General features: G+C 38.2%; 1 protein-coding gene and 1 long non-coding RNA gene across 5 annotated transcripts in view; one reads left to right on the forward strand and one right to left on the reverse strand.

Annotated features, from left to right (window-relative positions):
• LOC133272942 (uncharacterized) overlaps window positions 1–16311 on the forward strand; it is a 30837-nt gene that overhangs the window by 1369 nt on the left and 13157 nt on the right. The gene's annotated exons all lie outside the window — the stretch shown is intronic.
• The window catches only part of FBXO25 (F-box protein 25), a 29028-nt gene continuing 14224 nt past the window's right edge, over window positions 1508–16311 (reverse strand). For 2 of the 4 annotated variants that reach the window (XM_061460702.1, XM_061460700.1), the window contains 6 exons: window positions 15063–15156; window positions 14164–14348; window positions 11241–11423; window positions 9007–9150; window positions 5494–5520; window positions 1508–2779 (listed from right to left, as the gene is read on the reverse strand). In XM_061460702.1, the coding sequence (XP_061316686.1) occupies window positions 2690–2779; window positions 5494–5520; window positions 9007–9150; window positions 11241–11423; window positions 14164–14348; window positions 15063–15156 (723 nt within the window). In that variant the 3' untranslated portion in view covers window positions 1508–2689. The remainder of the gene's footprint in view (window positions 2780–5493; window positions 5521–9006; window positions 9151–11240; window positions 11424–14163; window positions 14349–15062; window positions 15157–16311) is intronic. The other 2 variants (XM_061460701.1, XM_061460703.1) reach the window with 2 other exon arrangements.

Below are 16311 nucleotides of genomic sequence, written 5' to 3' on the forward strand. Positions count from 1 at the left end.
GGGACTGAGGACTGGAAAAAATTTACGTATTCTAAGGGAGTGGCACAGGTTGAGCTGAAATGCCTGAGGAAGAATGGTTCCATGGAAATTATCCCTAAAACTAGTAATTTCTCATTTTGGTTGGATGGGTGACTTTGACTGGCTGACTGCAACTGCTTTAGGAGAGCACACCTGCCTGACTCTGCCTGTAACAGCCAGGACACAGGAGGCCAGAGTGGAGGTTTTACTTTAAGGTATAACCCTAGTCATCAGTTACAGCAAACACTTTGGTTAACACAAGTAAGTGCTGGTATAAAGAGTTGTCAAATTACGTTCTTTACTACAAGTGAGGCATTAACAAAATTATTGTCCTGAAGAGATCAAAACAATCCATCAACATGACTTGCTTAGGTGACATAATTAAAATCTAGCTTCTATGCATCCAATGACTTCAGACCATGCAGTCACTTTTAATCAAGCTCTGGTATTTGCCTAACCTAAGAAATATATTCATTAAATAGTTAAGCAGCTTGTGGAACTAGTCCCAACACTCAGTTTTGCCCAGTGTTAAAAGCTTTTAACAGCGCTCATTACAGTGTGATTCTGCACTCAAAATATTTAAGATTAAAAATAAATTGTGATAGCCCTGCAGTGAAGTGCCATTTGGCATGTGTGCACAGGTTTCTTCACCCCTGTTTTTTTGATGTGGAAGAAAGGTGTAAAAACTCATCTTGCTGGCTTTCAGACCTGAGCACCCTGGTGACCACCAAGTTGAACATGAGCCAACCAGTAGGCCCTTGCCCCAAATAGGTTAACGGTATCCTGGGCTGCATCAGGAGGTAGAGGGAGATGATCCTGACTTTAGAACCTTTCTTTAAAGCTCTCAGAGGTAGCAGGTAGCATCTACATAATAATACTTACAGGGAGTTTCGTTAAGGGTAGCAAAACTGTAACCATGTTAAAGGAGTGATTAATGGATACCAGCCATCACCATCCATTGTCAAGGTTACCTGGGTCACATAGGGTAATATAGCCAGGAAAGCAAGTCTACATGTAATGGTTTATTTAACCATTATATTAATTAAAGAAATGGGGTGCAAATCATTGTTGAAGAGCTGCTGGTTCCCTACCACATCCAGTGGCTTCCACAGTGCTTAGGAAAGTAAGGCATGTGGCACTGTTGTGAATTAACTGGAGTAAGAATGGATGTCATTAGCTCCACACCTGATCATTACTGTAGTCATAGCAGAAAGAAAAAAAAAACCAACAAAAAACCCCACATAAAACCCTGTACTGAAAAATCTACCAATGGGTAAGGCTGTAGTTTCCTCTCCTGAGGAAACAAATATTTTCCTCCTCTTGCACAGCCTAGTCCAGCTATCCTATTAAAAAAAAGTGCTAACTCAACCAATTGCTACCCAACAGTCTCACGTGGACTGCTTGTATGCTGCTCGTTCCATTCCCAGCTACTACAGATCTTACACATTCAAGTTGATTCATCTCTATGCACAGGAAACTTCTATGAATAATAGATAAAAATGTGATTTATTACACTGTACAAAACTAGATTCAGACCAAGCAAGTGCAGAATATAGTATATGATTTATTTTTTTCTGTAAATTACATATTATTTGTTAAGTTTCACTGACAAATCCAAAACTTCCCTAATTTTTCCTTTACCTGCCTAGAGCCAAGCAATTAATTTTGTTCTACAGGATAGAAGAAAACAGCTTCCTGGAGAACTTAGCATCTGATTAACTTGGCCAAAGGTGCTTCAGCTCAGATTGACACTCAAGTTTCCCAGGGCTTGTAAAGAGTTGTCAGGGTGCCTGGTGGTAGCAGAATGTCCTGCCATGGTACCAGTCTAGAAACAAGCAACTCCATTCTCAATGAATTTCAGTAATCTCTTCTTCTTAGAAGATGAATTAATGCAGTTGCATTTGTAGACAAACAATATAAATGAAGGCTGTAGCTACCATCAAGAGAAAAAAAAAAAAAAATAAAAAAAAAAATCGCTTTGCAGTAGCCCCAGATCTCAAGTTACATAGGGTGTGCTGAGATAGGTTATATGCTTATTAAAGTCTTTAAGAAAAATAAATGCTTTTGTGTAATATATGTACAAAGACTAGTTGATTTCCTTCATTCATAGGTCCAACAACAGATACAACCACAGCTATATTTATTCACTAGCTCACAATAATTAATGCCTCCTTGGTAACTGATATATTAAGAATCCAAGATAATATTGGCTTATTCTTAATATAGTGCAAATTACATGGAGGTGTTTTGAAAACAGCGTCGTAAAGAAAGAAGGATTAACAGAAAACTCCTCCTTTGGTCCCTGCAAAAGTAGCTCAGCTCTTCCATCACATTTTCAAAACTCCCTCACATAATTTTAGCCAACTATTAAGGCGCCAAGAGAATGGATTTAAAGTTGAGATTAAAATGGTCTTTCTTGGACTTGAAAAGAAGTCCACTGCGGATTTCCTGACAAAGAAATTTATTTAATGTGTCTCCTCCTCCTCAGCTCTTTTCTCCCCAAAAGCAATACACCAAATAAACCTGTCTGGTAATCTCCCTCCACATCATTTTTTTGTTTTAAACTACAAGAGAACATTACACTTAAATATATTGCACAAAAAGCATAACGCATCCTGCCTGACTCTTCACAGAAATGGCCACAAACACAGGAGAACAGCTATTGAACATCTCAGAATTTGAAGAGATCAATGAAATGCTGAGGAGATACTGGCATGAGACAGGTGTCTGGATCACTGGCTGTGCAGGGGTGTCCCGTATCCTGCAGAATAAAGGAGAAAACAGTAAATTCCACACTCACAGTCTCCCCCCACACCCAATTAAAAGAAAAAAAGGGTAAAAATTCACAGCTAGGCAGTTGCAACTATTTCCACTGGAAACAAACTAATAGGAACTCACTTTAAGAATTCACCATATTTGTCTTTAACAGCTTAGTCTAAAACAATTAAGAGAACAGGCCTTTCCAGTTTGACTGTGGTAGTGCTGGGGAGCTTCAGATATCAGAAGAAAATCCAACCTCTCTCATCCTACCAGAACCAGAATATCTGAGTTAGAGCACTTGGAAAAACCTCTCATATTCCCTATCCATTATTTTTTGATTAAAAATAAAAAAGAGCAGCTGTTTTGTTGAACCTAAATTATCTGTTTAATGAAAATCTGCAATCAACTGCTACTTCAGGGAGAAAATGAGCTCTGTGCTTCCAAAGGGAAGAGTAGCAGACACTTCCTGAAAGAACTCCTGAACAGCATGTTTGAAGTCCCAGTCATTAAAGTTCTTCTGCATTGCTTGTTCCTCCCACCACTCCCTGTTTCACTCCTCTTTTTTTCCCACCTGACAGCACTGCCTTAAAACAGGGGTTAGCATCTAGGCAAGTTGGGAATACAGAAGACAGACAGGATGGAAAGGCTTTGCCATTACAAGTTCACTAAGTCTGCAGTGCTTCCTTTAATATTACAGAAACTTGAACTCAGCACAATTGTCCATTTAAGATTCAAATTCCCCATCAAATGAAATGTTAGAAAGGACCCTATAAAGGAAAGAAATGCTACAGATGTATTAACAGGGTCCCCACAGTTCAGTGGAGAGGCTGAATGCCTGGATCAGCAATGTTGTTAAGGCTCAGGAACTGTCCTTACAGTTCCTTACAATAATCCTTCCTAGGACAGTTCCTGAACCTTACAACAACCCCTTTTAAAGAGTTTCTCTCCCTTTCCCACCAGTATTGATGAATTCACCATGTGGGGCAAGAAAACTAGAGTAAATACATGGTGAGTAGATTGCAGACCACTGCAGTCTTCACTTCTTTCATTTCCACAGGAAATGAAGTTACATGCAATTCAGTTAACAGAAGGAAAGAACCTGTAAGCAAAATCGTTTTCTCACTTGGAAACCTACATACAGAAAGTGCTGTCAAAGATGCCACATTCCCATCCAAAGTCTTTGCAACACCAAAGTACACTAGGTGAAATAAATTCTAAATACTACTCAGCCTTTTAATAGATGTATTATCTGTATTTGGCCATTAAGTCTATACTACATGAAAATATCATGTGGTATCACGTCCTCAGCCTCCCACTTTTTAGCATAATTGCTTTAACATCACCTGAGAACCAATTGTTCAATTCATGACAGAGGGAAAAACAAACAAGGAAACAAGAGAACAGACAAATAGGTAGAACTGCCTATCTGGGCATGTTGCAGATCAGAAAAAACAGAAGACTAAGACCAGAAGTGTGAAGCCTAACACCTTCATCTTGAGATGACCACTGCAAGGAAGATTCACCACAGCAGGAAACATGCGCAAAGGTGGTTGCTAATGAACTACCATCTTCTCTACCCATTGCCATGTGAATGTCATGTCATTACTTTCCCAGTTTCCAGGGAAACACACCATTAGAATCAGGATTCTGGGAAAGAAGCTAGGATTTATCCGCTTTTAGTGCTTGCTTATATTGCTAAATATTTTAGACAGAATTTGTAATATGGTATCTGCTTCACTCTGCACATCATCATAAAAACACTTCCGAAAGCTCTGCTCAGTCAGGATTTGAGGCCCAACAAAAATCTCAATAAGATCAGTTCTTGGGGGGTTTTAGTTATCAAGAACAGCAGTAATTTTTATAGTGGGGGAAAAAAAGTGATAAGGACTGAAAAGCAGCAGCACAACTTCCCTGTAATTACGAAGGATGTTATTTCCCTTGAAACTACATTTAATAAATAGTGTTCAAATACTATTGATTTTCAGTGCACTTACTTAAAGCTAAAACAGAACTCTTCTAAATTAACAAGAGAATGCACCAGGAGTGTTTACTGGTAAATGTGTTTTCCTCCTCAAATGTTATCATAACTGGACATTAAGAAGCTCCCATAACACCTTTGAAGCTATAGTCCTTTGCTGTGTAACCATTTCCAGCATTTCTTCATTCATAAAGCAACATTATAACTGCTTCTCCCCACTCTCCCAAGTCATATGCAGTCTGTTTGGGAACCTGCTTTCCTAAAGGTATGTAGGACTACAGCATTCCACATGGAATAAAATCAATTTTAGTACCTTTGCATTAAAGAAAGTTAACTGAGGCTCATGTTACTCTTTTAAGATTTAAATACTGAATGAAATACATTAGGGAGTTTTTAAACACTGCAGATAAACTGACTTCTCAGCAAAATCTGGCTGATGTCACTGATACTATGCACATATATTAATTGGAAGTTGAATTCTGGTCCCTAGTTTAAATGGCATTAACAGGGAATATGGCAATAATAAAAAAACAAAGCTGATGAATAACTGAGATGGGAAGCCAGCATTAACTTATCTAACAGGGAAACAAGAAATAAAGTATTCCTGCTGCTAAACTGACATGGGGAAAGTAAAAATCAAAGCAAAAACAGTATAAACAATTAGAAATGGACACATTATTCACTTTGACATGACAGAACAGTCAGCAATGAAAACAGACGAGACACACAGGAAATACCTTGAGTAACAAAGCAAGGTGGTAGTCCTTTGAGATCGTGAACAAGGAAGCAGGAAGGAGAGCCATAAAGTAAAAGAAGCAGAGTTAAAGTTTACTGAAGCTACTGTTCATACGCCATTTAGAAACAGTCTTCTATTCCTGTGGCAAATCACAAGCAGCTGGAGAACCAAAACCAGCAGAAGCCCCAGGAAGACTAAAACCAAGTGTGAAGCATTATCACTTATGCAAAACCATCTCACTATTGCACATAAAGCCCAGGATACTGAATGAAGAAAAGGTATTTCAGTGTCTGTGATCACCTCTGGGATAACTGAAGTGTACTACTGAGTGAGCTAAGAAAATAAAAGAACTGCCCATAATTGCAATGCTGCCTAGTGGAACAGAAGAAATATTACACACAAAAACCATTCACTGAAGCATCAGTCAATAATCAGTCTGCCATTACTTTCACACTACTGAAATTATATATTTTTCCCCAATTTCATCACAGACAAATCCAAGAAGTTACATCTGAAAGACAGTAATTTAATACAAAGAGGTTTTTATAATCATTCCCTCCTTTCACATTGAAAAGAACAAGATGTTCTATTATAGCATTTTATTTTCCACAGTGAATTTAGGAGTCTCCTTATTGTATTTAACATTACTATGTTCACAGGTTTTAAACAAATACAGGAATACAAATGCCACTTCCTGAAAAGCTCTTACAGATTTGTCAAAAGTAACAGCAACATTATTATAGCCAACTGGAATGTGAAAAGTCATTTCCCTACTTCAGCTGTGTGCTAATTCAATTCGGTAGCCATCAGTCCTTTCTTTTTCAACGCCTTCTTTAAATGGACACAAAATGCAGGACAAAGAATTTCTTGTGTGTAGCCCTTTCATGTTGCCAGCAATTATATTATCCATTTCATAAACCTATGAGAAGGCTTCTTATCACCACCTAGGCCTGTGCTTTGAGGCTATTTCTGAATCCCACTGCTTAGAAACTCAACTCTCAGCCTAAGATTACCAACTAGTTTCTACAACTTATTTGCACCAAGGAAGCTCATTAGCTTAAATAATTTCTCTAAGTAGTCTCATGTTTATTCATCCCTTCTCCATCTCTGAGAATAATTTATGGAGACCAGTCACATTTCTTATTAGCAGTAACACAGCCAATTACTTTTAACCTCTGCTAGTCTTCTCCATGCCCTGATCCCTCAAGTGCTTTTTCCTCTGCAGCTATTCCAATGTTTTTTGTTTTGTTCTTGAAGGCTGCGGGGGGGGGGGGGGGGGGGGGGGGAGAAGGAAGATGCAATATCAAGAAGTGCTCAGCTCTCTGAAGTTCTTCTAAATGCCCTTGAAAGCCAAAGTTGCCCAATTTCTTAAGTGTGCCATTAAAAGAAGAAACAGTTTTTTTACATATCACAAACTACCTGAAGAACCCAGTGCTTACATTTGTTTAAAGATTCAAACACTTGCTACCTTGCTACTTTTCCCTGTAAAGTAACAGATTTCTTTTTTAAAGTTTGTTTTTCCTTTTTTTTTGATTTGCTTCACACCAATGGAATTAGGCAGAGTAAAATCTTCAGCTGAGAACAGCAATCTGTACATTATAGATACAATTATATGTCAACCACTCATATGTGTTTAATAATGTCTAATCAAGTATGATACTGAAACTGCACAACCTCTGTGGTCACACCATTCCTTTGCTCAGCTGTTCTCATGGCAGGCTCTTAGGTCCTCAAGCCTCCCTGGTTACTTGGCCTTCACCTGAACACTATCCAGTTTATCAGTGTGTCTTCTATACTGGGAGCCCCTAGTGATGCAATATCCCAGGTGCAATCTAATTTAAAGTGCCAAGTGAAAAGGAATAATCACTTTCCTCAACCTGCTGACTGTGCTCTTGTTAAAACAGCCAATCCTAAAAACCTGCTATATAATTTTAATGCAGAAGCACATAATCTGTAACCACACCATCACTTTTAAGACCTGTCCAAATCTCCAGGATGAGGCAGTCAGCACTGGAATGGTGATCTAGTAGGTACTGCTCACCAATCCAAACAAAGTACCTTCAGAACTTACTGTGTTGTGTTTCCCTAAAAATATAAAACCACAAAATGAGTGCTATTATTCCAGTAGTAGATTGGAGTAGTCAAGGTAACGAGATATCTGCCTGTACAGGTTCACTGCCTCTTACTGGCACATGCCACGTCCAAAATTAAACATTTAATGCCGAACACATTTTATTCATTCCTAATACTAAAGTGCTATGCTTTTAATTATACCAAAATAAGAACGAGAGAAATTTACTCTAGAAAGCATTACCCCTTTACACAGCAAAGCCAGATGAGCCAAACAAATCTGATACCAGAAATTCCCACCTGCATCCATGCTCTGTGCTAATCTTTCCAGTTTCAAAGAGAAAACTTACATACTGAGCAACATTTTTAAGACTTACTTCATTGTCATCAATAGTTCTTAGTCATCCTTGACACAGGTTTTTCAGCAAATGCCCAAGCCTTTCACAAAAGCAGCCAATTCTGACTACCTACCTTCCTACTATTAATTTAGCAAAACATATTAGTACCTGGAAGAACTCCTATGATATCAAGAACACTCAGTTTAAAGATAACACAATTCAGTAACATGCTGCTTGTATGAAAGCCAGCTCATCCTGTTAAACAGACTAGGTTTTTTTTTCTACAGGAAAAGAAAAAAAAAAACCACCCCACACTCACATGGCAACTCCTCCTAAAAATCACAGAAAGACAATACAAGAACAACTCATTTCTGTCAAATAGAAGGTTTCTCAAACATTTCTTTCTCTTTGCTGCCCACTTAGTACTAAGAGATCTGGTCCTTCAGCTATAAAATTAAAGAAGTCTCACTAACTAGAAAGCTAGATTACGGTGCAACACAAAGTAAAAGCAGGACTATGTGGTCACACACAGCTAAACATGAAAATGTCTTACAGAAATTAAAATCATCCTGTAAAACAGAATATGCTGCATGGTAAACATCAAAATCACTGTATTTGAATGGAGTTTCAAACATTCCTCCAAGCTTCATAAAGGACAGAAAAAAGACTATAGAAATAGTTTTACACCAATATGGTAGAAGTAGCATAGTAATAAATTCTCATTAGGGACACATGGATTGCAATGCCATCATTAGAAAAGGTACGTCATAAAATTGCTAACTTCATGTAAGTTCTTAACAGCTTTGCCTGAGGTTAAACAGATACAAGACACAGAGCACAACTCTTTCCACATGTCACTTTTCCTTGCAATTCTAAGTACTGAGGTTATCAGATACCAAGAGATAAGAATGCTAGATAAAGAACAACTTTGGAATTTAATACTGATTTTATATGGAAGTTTTATATATTATTTAGAAGTTAGATATTAGTTGTCTGATCACATTTCACATGAGAAAGCTGACGAGACGATCTTACTACTTCTCCCTTCAGATGATTACCAGTAGCTGTTTGAACTTATTTCTGACTATCTGTTTCAAAGCTCTTACCTTCCAAAACAGAATACTACAGTGGCGGCAGAAATGCAAGGTGTCCCCATACTGTTCCTTTATTGGGTAATATTTCTGTAGTGCAAAGTACATCAGCTTCCAGTCAATGTGACCTTCCTCTGATGGAATCAAATGCCTACAAAACTAGACATAAAATTAATATATTTTTTAAACCATTAAAAATAGTAAACCCAGGTAAAGGTCTGTGAAAAAAAGGTGGTTAAACTGGATTTTTGTAACTAGAATTCTTTGAAGTTAGTGATCTGACATCATACATCTTCAAAGCAGTGAAAGACACCTAGCCACAAAAAAAAAAAAAAAAAAAAAAAAAAAGGTAAACCACTAAAAATAGGAGGGGGCATATTTGCCAAGAAAAAAAGTAGGCTGGTAAGTAATTAATTTTATATTAAAAAAAAGTGAGGAGTAAGATTTTAAAAAATGATTGTGCATTACAAACAGTGGTTTTCTGTCAAGACAATAACAACAGATTTAAATAATGATTTTTCTTTTGTATTAAAGTATATACATGATTATTTTTCATATTTACTTATGATCTTTTTAGGAGGATAACAGTGATACATGTACTTCAAGGACATAATCTACATGTAAAGATGCATAATTGAGCTATTTCCTCTCAGCTTAATACACAGCCAAGGTTTACTAAGTATGCATTTGTAAAAGCTTCTGTTCCACTTGCACTGGATTAATACTCAATACATTAAAGGCTTTCTTTCTTCAGAAGACAGTGCCTAGATGGGCATAATAGCTTTGCCCTTCTGATTTCAGATACGCTTTGTTTCATAATAGCTTCCCTGGGTAGAGTACTCTTCCCCCCCCCCCCCCAAACGTGCTCTTCAGTTATTAAGTATAGTTTTGTGGTTGTTAAATAGTTCAACAATATACTGCAGAGGACAGGAAAAACAACCTACCGTGACTCTGTAGCTTATTAAGGTAGGACACTTTTACACAGAAAAAGCAGAATTTTGTATTGGAAAATAAATATAATCATTAGATGCCTATCATTAATAACCTAATGAGAAATGGAATATGGATATTTACAAATACATTGAAAACACCATGTACAAGTGCCCTTTATAAGGCACAAGGTTAGCTGCTTCTAATGAAATGTTTAAATTATCTTTCCCCCAGCATTACCTGAGTATACCAGCTACCTCTCCACCAGTTTTGTCACTGTTCAAAAAGCTTACCTCATCTAGCCTCAAAATCTACTCAAGTGCTACATTAAACTTAAAACTTCTTATACTCATAACTTCACCTTGCATTCTTCTGAGCTGCTTCTGAAAGAAGGTTTTTCAGTTTGCCTTTGTCTATAGTCTCCATGAAGTTCATTCCAAATCCCGTCATCTAACCAAATTCTTATTTGGGTCAACTGTACATTAGGTAAATTGATACTCACTTCCATCATTCCTGTTACAGTAATACTTAATCTGGTGGTCACTGACCAAACGGTACCATTTTTAACCTGTCAGATTTAAGAATGGTTATCTTCACTTCCTCCTGTCTGGAATGTCCTAGGTTTTTGAAGTTCTTCCTCCAGCTCTGATGAGGAAGAACTGATGATTAACTCATCAGTTATCTCAACCAACGTAAAACAGCTCAGATAGAAATGTTACACTGGAAAGAACAAACACAACAACTGCAGTTGTCTCAAAACTGTGGTGTTGTCCGATTTTGCCCCATTATATATTGCCATCAGAAAATGGTTTTGGAGGCATTCCTAGATTACTTCAACGCTTTTTATGACGAAGTGACAGAAAAGTACCATTTTCCTTTGTGTTCTTAATTTCAAAATCTCAAGCGTCTGTTCTGTTCTTTTATGCAAAAATAGAATGTTGGCTTGACCAGACTGTTGTGTAGTCTCAAAGTTTGAGCAATCTGTCTGCCTACCTTGGTTAGTAAAACAAGTTCTACTTTAGGTACTAAAAGAAGAAACACCTTAGAGATAATCCTCTACTGCACCTGTTGGGGACTGTGTGGTTTAAAACAAAACACCTTACAGTAGACAATCTTTTAAATAATGTAAAGAAAGAGCCCAAAAGTTATCCTCACCTCACAGACATGCTGAATACCGTTTTCAGTAAGAAACAAGCCCCCAAAACAGAATATTTTCACCATTACTGCACACCATTACATTTTTATCTCAAAAAGTGCAAGTTTACACTTCATTAGTATACTATATTGCAAAATTCATGCATTTTGATAGAGTTTATTACCTGCTTTTCTGCAAAGTGGTACTGGCAGAGTTTTTTCCATAACTGTCTGTCTTCACTGAGCATGTATAAAGTTGGGGTCACTTGACCCAGAGTAATAACATCCCAGCCATCAGAGAGCCTGTGTAAGATGTTTCTCAGTGTATGAAGAGGGAGATCGATAAGTGTAAGACCATTGTTGACTTGCTGGAAGTAAAAGTTGAAGACTTTTCATTAAAAAACTTCAGTGTAAGGTACAAATAAGATCCTTCCCGTAGAGGTGTCTCAGGTCTTACTTCAGTTTGTACAAAACCACTGAGTGATATCTATGGTTAATTCTGTGATACTTTATCACTTGGCTACCATTCTTCTCTAACTGCTGTTGCTGAAAACTTGTATGATTCAAGGTACAGAAGGAGCTACAGGCTGCAGTTTAATATCTTACAGCTTTTCGACTGTTAAAATAAACATATACTAAATTATTACATTTCAAATAATTTTAAAACGTTTCTCAAAATAATTCGAGAGTATAAGGTCTTGAAAACTATGATATATTCAATTTGATTTTGAGAAGTATGCTAAACCCCTAACTATAATAAAGGTATGCACTAATCATTTATAATTTGTAGGATAACTACAATTTCTCAATTTTTATTATGAAACAGAGCAAATGCCAATTTGCCTTAAGACAAACTAAAGAATTTAGTACAAAGCAACCTGGTCTACTGGAAGAAGTTCTTGCTCATGGCAGGGGGGTTTGAACTAGATGATCTTTAAGGTCCTTTCCAATACAAACCATTCTAGGATTCTATGTAGGACTGAAAAACAGAAATACAGAATGAAAGCATTATGAAAGTCACATGCAGAGGAGTCTGGAGATAGTTCCTAGCATATATAAATGGAGAAAACCGAGGTGGAGGGGGGTGTGGGGGGGGGTGATAGATTAGAGATCTGAGAAAGTTTTCATTGGGAGTGAAACTCTGCTGAACTTTCTCTTTAAGGGTGTAACCTACAGCAGAACTCCTGCATGACTGAATCTGGAGCCTACACTGCCAGAAGGCACAAAGCCCAGCAGGGCAGGAGGCAGTGTGAACAGCTGCCAGCCCCACCTGGCAGAGCTGTTCCATCATAAGGCACTGGCAGTTCAGCAACCGTACTCCAGCAGGCTCTGACTTCCATCAGTTTATTTCGCAACTATTCATCTCACTTATAGACTAGACTTTCCATTGTGTCACTCATATGTTATATACATCTCTGGGACTGTTGTCCTGTTCAGGAGTGTGAGTATTACAGATGCAAGATGTCTCACTGGTTATTTCAACCAATGTAAAAAAGCTCAGATGGAAGTGTCATGCTGAAAAGAAACAAATACAGCAACTGCAGTGTCTCAAAACTGTCTATGCTGTCGCTGCTTGGCATATGAAAACTGCTGAGACTGGGTGCCCCATTTCTCCTTTCTATTCCAAAATCAGCTGTCTTATTCAGATACCTGGCACACACAGCAAGGGCAATTTCAAAATTTCATAGATGAAAACAAACAGACCAAACAGGTTTATGACTTTACTGTGAGCAGTATCTTGCACCATTTCTTCCTCCAGGAGCAACCCAGACAGATTAAAAAGAATGCCTGCTTATCATCAGAAGTTTCCACTATAAAAAGCTGGAACAGTGCATGCCACATGCGTTGAACAGTCACATGATCAGACTCCAGATGCTGAAGTCATTATTCCATTTTTACAAAAAGCAATTGTGCTAATGAATAACCCTGTTAAATTGCCCCTTGAATATTTTATTTCTGATTTCTTGATTCCCCAGTAACACTGAAGTTTAACCATGCCAAGTGCAAGGTGCTACACCTGGGTCGGAGCAATCCCAGGCACAGCTACAGGTTGGGCAGAGAAGAGATTCAGAGCAGCCCTGCGGAGAAGGGGTGCTGGTCGATGAGAAAATGAACATGAGCCAGCTTCAGTGTGCACTCGCAGCCCAGAAAGCCAAACGTATCCTGGGCTGCATCAAAAGGAGCGTGACCAGCAGGTCGAAGGAGGTGATCCTGCCCCTCTACTCTGCTCTAGTGAGACCTCACCTGCAGTACTGTGTACAGTTCTGGTGTCCTCAACATAAAAAGGACATGGAACTGTTGGAACAAGTCCAGAGAAGGGCCATGAGGATGATGAGGGGACTGGAGCACCTCCCGTATGAAGAGAGGCTGAGAAAGTTGGGGCTGTTCAGCCTGGAGAAGAGAAGGCTGTGTGGAGACCTCCTAGCAGCCTTCCAGTATCTGAAGGGGGGCTACAGGGATGCTGGGGAGGGACTCTTCATTAGAGACTGTAGTTGATAGGACAAGGGTTAACGGGTTAAAACTTAGGGGAAGTTTAGATTGGATATAAGGAGGAAATTCTTTCCTGTTAGGGTGGTGGGGCACTGGAATGGGCTGCCCAGGGAGGTTGTGAATGCTTCATCCCTGGCAGTGTTCAAGGCCAGGCTGGACAGAGCCTTGTGTGACATGGTTTAGTGTGAGGTATCCCTGCCCCTGGCTCGGGGGTTGGAACTAGATGATCTTAAGGTCCTTTCCAACCCTAACTATTCTATGATCCTATTACTTTTTTTTTTTTTTTAGTAGTAGAACATTTCCTTTGGAACTAAAAATCTGTATTTTTTCTCTATGTTTGCTCTACTAAAAAGTAGTAAACCATAGACAAACATTTTGAAATTCATTTGGGTGAAAACAATGACATCTATATCACAAAGCAGCACTACAGCAGCAGCTCTCATGAGAAAAGAGCTAGTAAAACATTAAAAAATGAAGTTGATTACATTTCAATAAGTTCATATTACTTTGTAAAGCCAAATAAAACAAATGAAACTTTGGTTCATGATTTGTGAGTGAACAATGTTCAGTATAATTCCCCCCCTCCAATTACTTTTCTGGCATGATTTAATAACATACCTTGTTCATCTGAAGGTTTTTCAGTTGTTGTTGCCACAGAAGGATAGTTTCTAATCTGCAAATCCAAATATTGATGTTCCCTACCAACACAGATTTTCCTACTCCTCTAATCAGTATACAGAGAGTAGAACTCAGATCCTGTAGAAGATCTTTGATTAATCGTGGATTATATTGGTCTTCCATGACTGGAAAATGAAACAAAAAATACAGTTTTGGTTAACTGAGTTAACCCAGGTAATACAGTTAGCTCAAGTTAATCAACACTTTTTTTTTTAAGAGGAAATCATTACAACTCAGCTGTTTCAAACAGCTGCCCTAACTCCAACCATGACATTCATTAATGTTGTTCCAACAATTAAGATTTCACGCTATACATTTAATAAACTTAATGCTGAACAAGTACTTACCAATCTAATTTCATCTGTTCAAAGTTGATAGTTATTACATCTCCATTTAGTGTGGTTATCAGAAATGTTTCAATATTATGCAAAGCTGGTTTATTTTAAACAAAGAAAAGCAGTTATGTACTTTAAATCTCAGTGCATCATGCAAACTGAAGAAACCCCATGTTGCTAATATAAAAACTTTCACATTTCATAAAGAGTATAATTTAATTGCATCTAATAGTTTGTGAATAGAATCTAACTGTCATTTAACAGCAGCAATCTGTTTTAACAGACGTGATTCAATAATCAAGAGAAAACAACTTAATGCAACTGGGGGAATGCGAGTCTGAAATCTTTCACTAAGTTAATATTGCTATTTTGTTGTCTTACAATGTGAAAATAGTAATGAAGTAAGAGGGGGGGGATGGACGGACCACAAACAAAAAGCCAAACTGGTACTTTAGTCACAGTGATTAAATCCGAACAACCAGATAACAAAACTTTAGGTCTTACCCTTCCGCACAATTTTGTCCAAAATGTTAAAGTAGTTCTTCTGTGCTGCACCACTCAGCGAAGTTAACTGAGATTTTGCAATTAACTGCAAAAGCTAGAACAAAGAATTAAGAGTCAGAGGAATGACAGAAGTAAAGGAGGTCTTCAAAACACTTCCAATATGTACATTCATCTACAACAGCTTGGAGCATGGCAACCCTATTTTGTGAAAACATGACGACAGAGTTCAGAAAACAAAGTGAGGAAAAACGTGGAAAGCTTTAGGCATTCCCAGTGGCAGCCCGTTAACAACTCATGAAGAGATGTACATTTTCAAAATGTTCAAATACAAATACTACTGTTTACATGTGTGATGCAGTGCTACACGTATGGTCCTTATAAGCTGTAATGAAACAATGGAGGGAGTTTGTTATAGAGGCTCCTGACAGAAAAGTGGTCTTTGATGTGGCCAGGTCCTGAACCCTCTGACAGATTGGGTTGCAAGGAGCATCACCCTGAACAGATACCAACTACCTGACTTCAACTTCAGAGTAAAACTATCATACTGGTCAAACTGAGGTGTGATGGACTTAGTCCACTACATTCTACTAATGGAAAGGTAAAATACAAAATGTATTTTATCTAAACTGGGAAAAAAATTCTGTATTACTCATACATTCAGGTCGCTGGTAGAAGAAACCACAGTAATCTAATAACGACCAGTATACATACTGTATTAGTAACATTCCCTTAACTATATAATAAGGGTCACCCAGCTGTCCACACATTTCTTTCTGAAACCACTGTGACCAGAACAGTGAGAGCAGTGGGAATGGTCTAGGGGCAAGTAACCAGAATAGCTTAAGTTCTTGCTGCATGTGAATCATAGAATTACAGGCTGGTTCAGGTTGGAAACATTATCTAGTTTCAACCCCCCTGCCATGGGCAGGGACACCTTCTACTAGACCAGGTTGCTCAAAGCTTCATCCAACCTGGCCCTGAACACTACCAGGGATGGAGCAACCACAGCTTTCAAGCTGTATCTACTAGAGGCAGCCCTTGCTCCATTCAGACATCTTTGCTTTTTACATTTTAGATTCAGTTTTGCAGCTGATAAGGACTATTTAAAGTGTGGCACTGAGTTTTACAATTGCTATTCATAATGCTGAGTTCAGAACAAGTGTTCTCAATACATCAGAAAGGGAAAGCAGGGAGCAGAAAATAGCATCCCCTACAGAGTGCTCAAAACATTAACCTGCAGATCTGTGTT

This window comes from Pezoporus flaviventris, unplaced genomic scaffold (genome assembly GCF_033815535.1).
Source record: "Pezoporus flaviventris isolate CSIRO_AGI_PZ_B2104156 unplaced genomic scaffold, CSIRO_AGI_Pfla_v1 ptg000031l, whole genome shotgun sequence".
In the NCBI taxonomy this organism is placed as follows: Eukaryota; Metazoa; Chordata; class Aves; order Psittaciformes; family Psittacidae; genus Pezoporus; species Pezoporus flaviventris.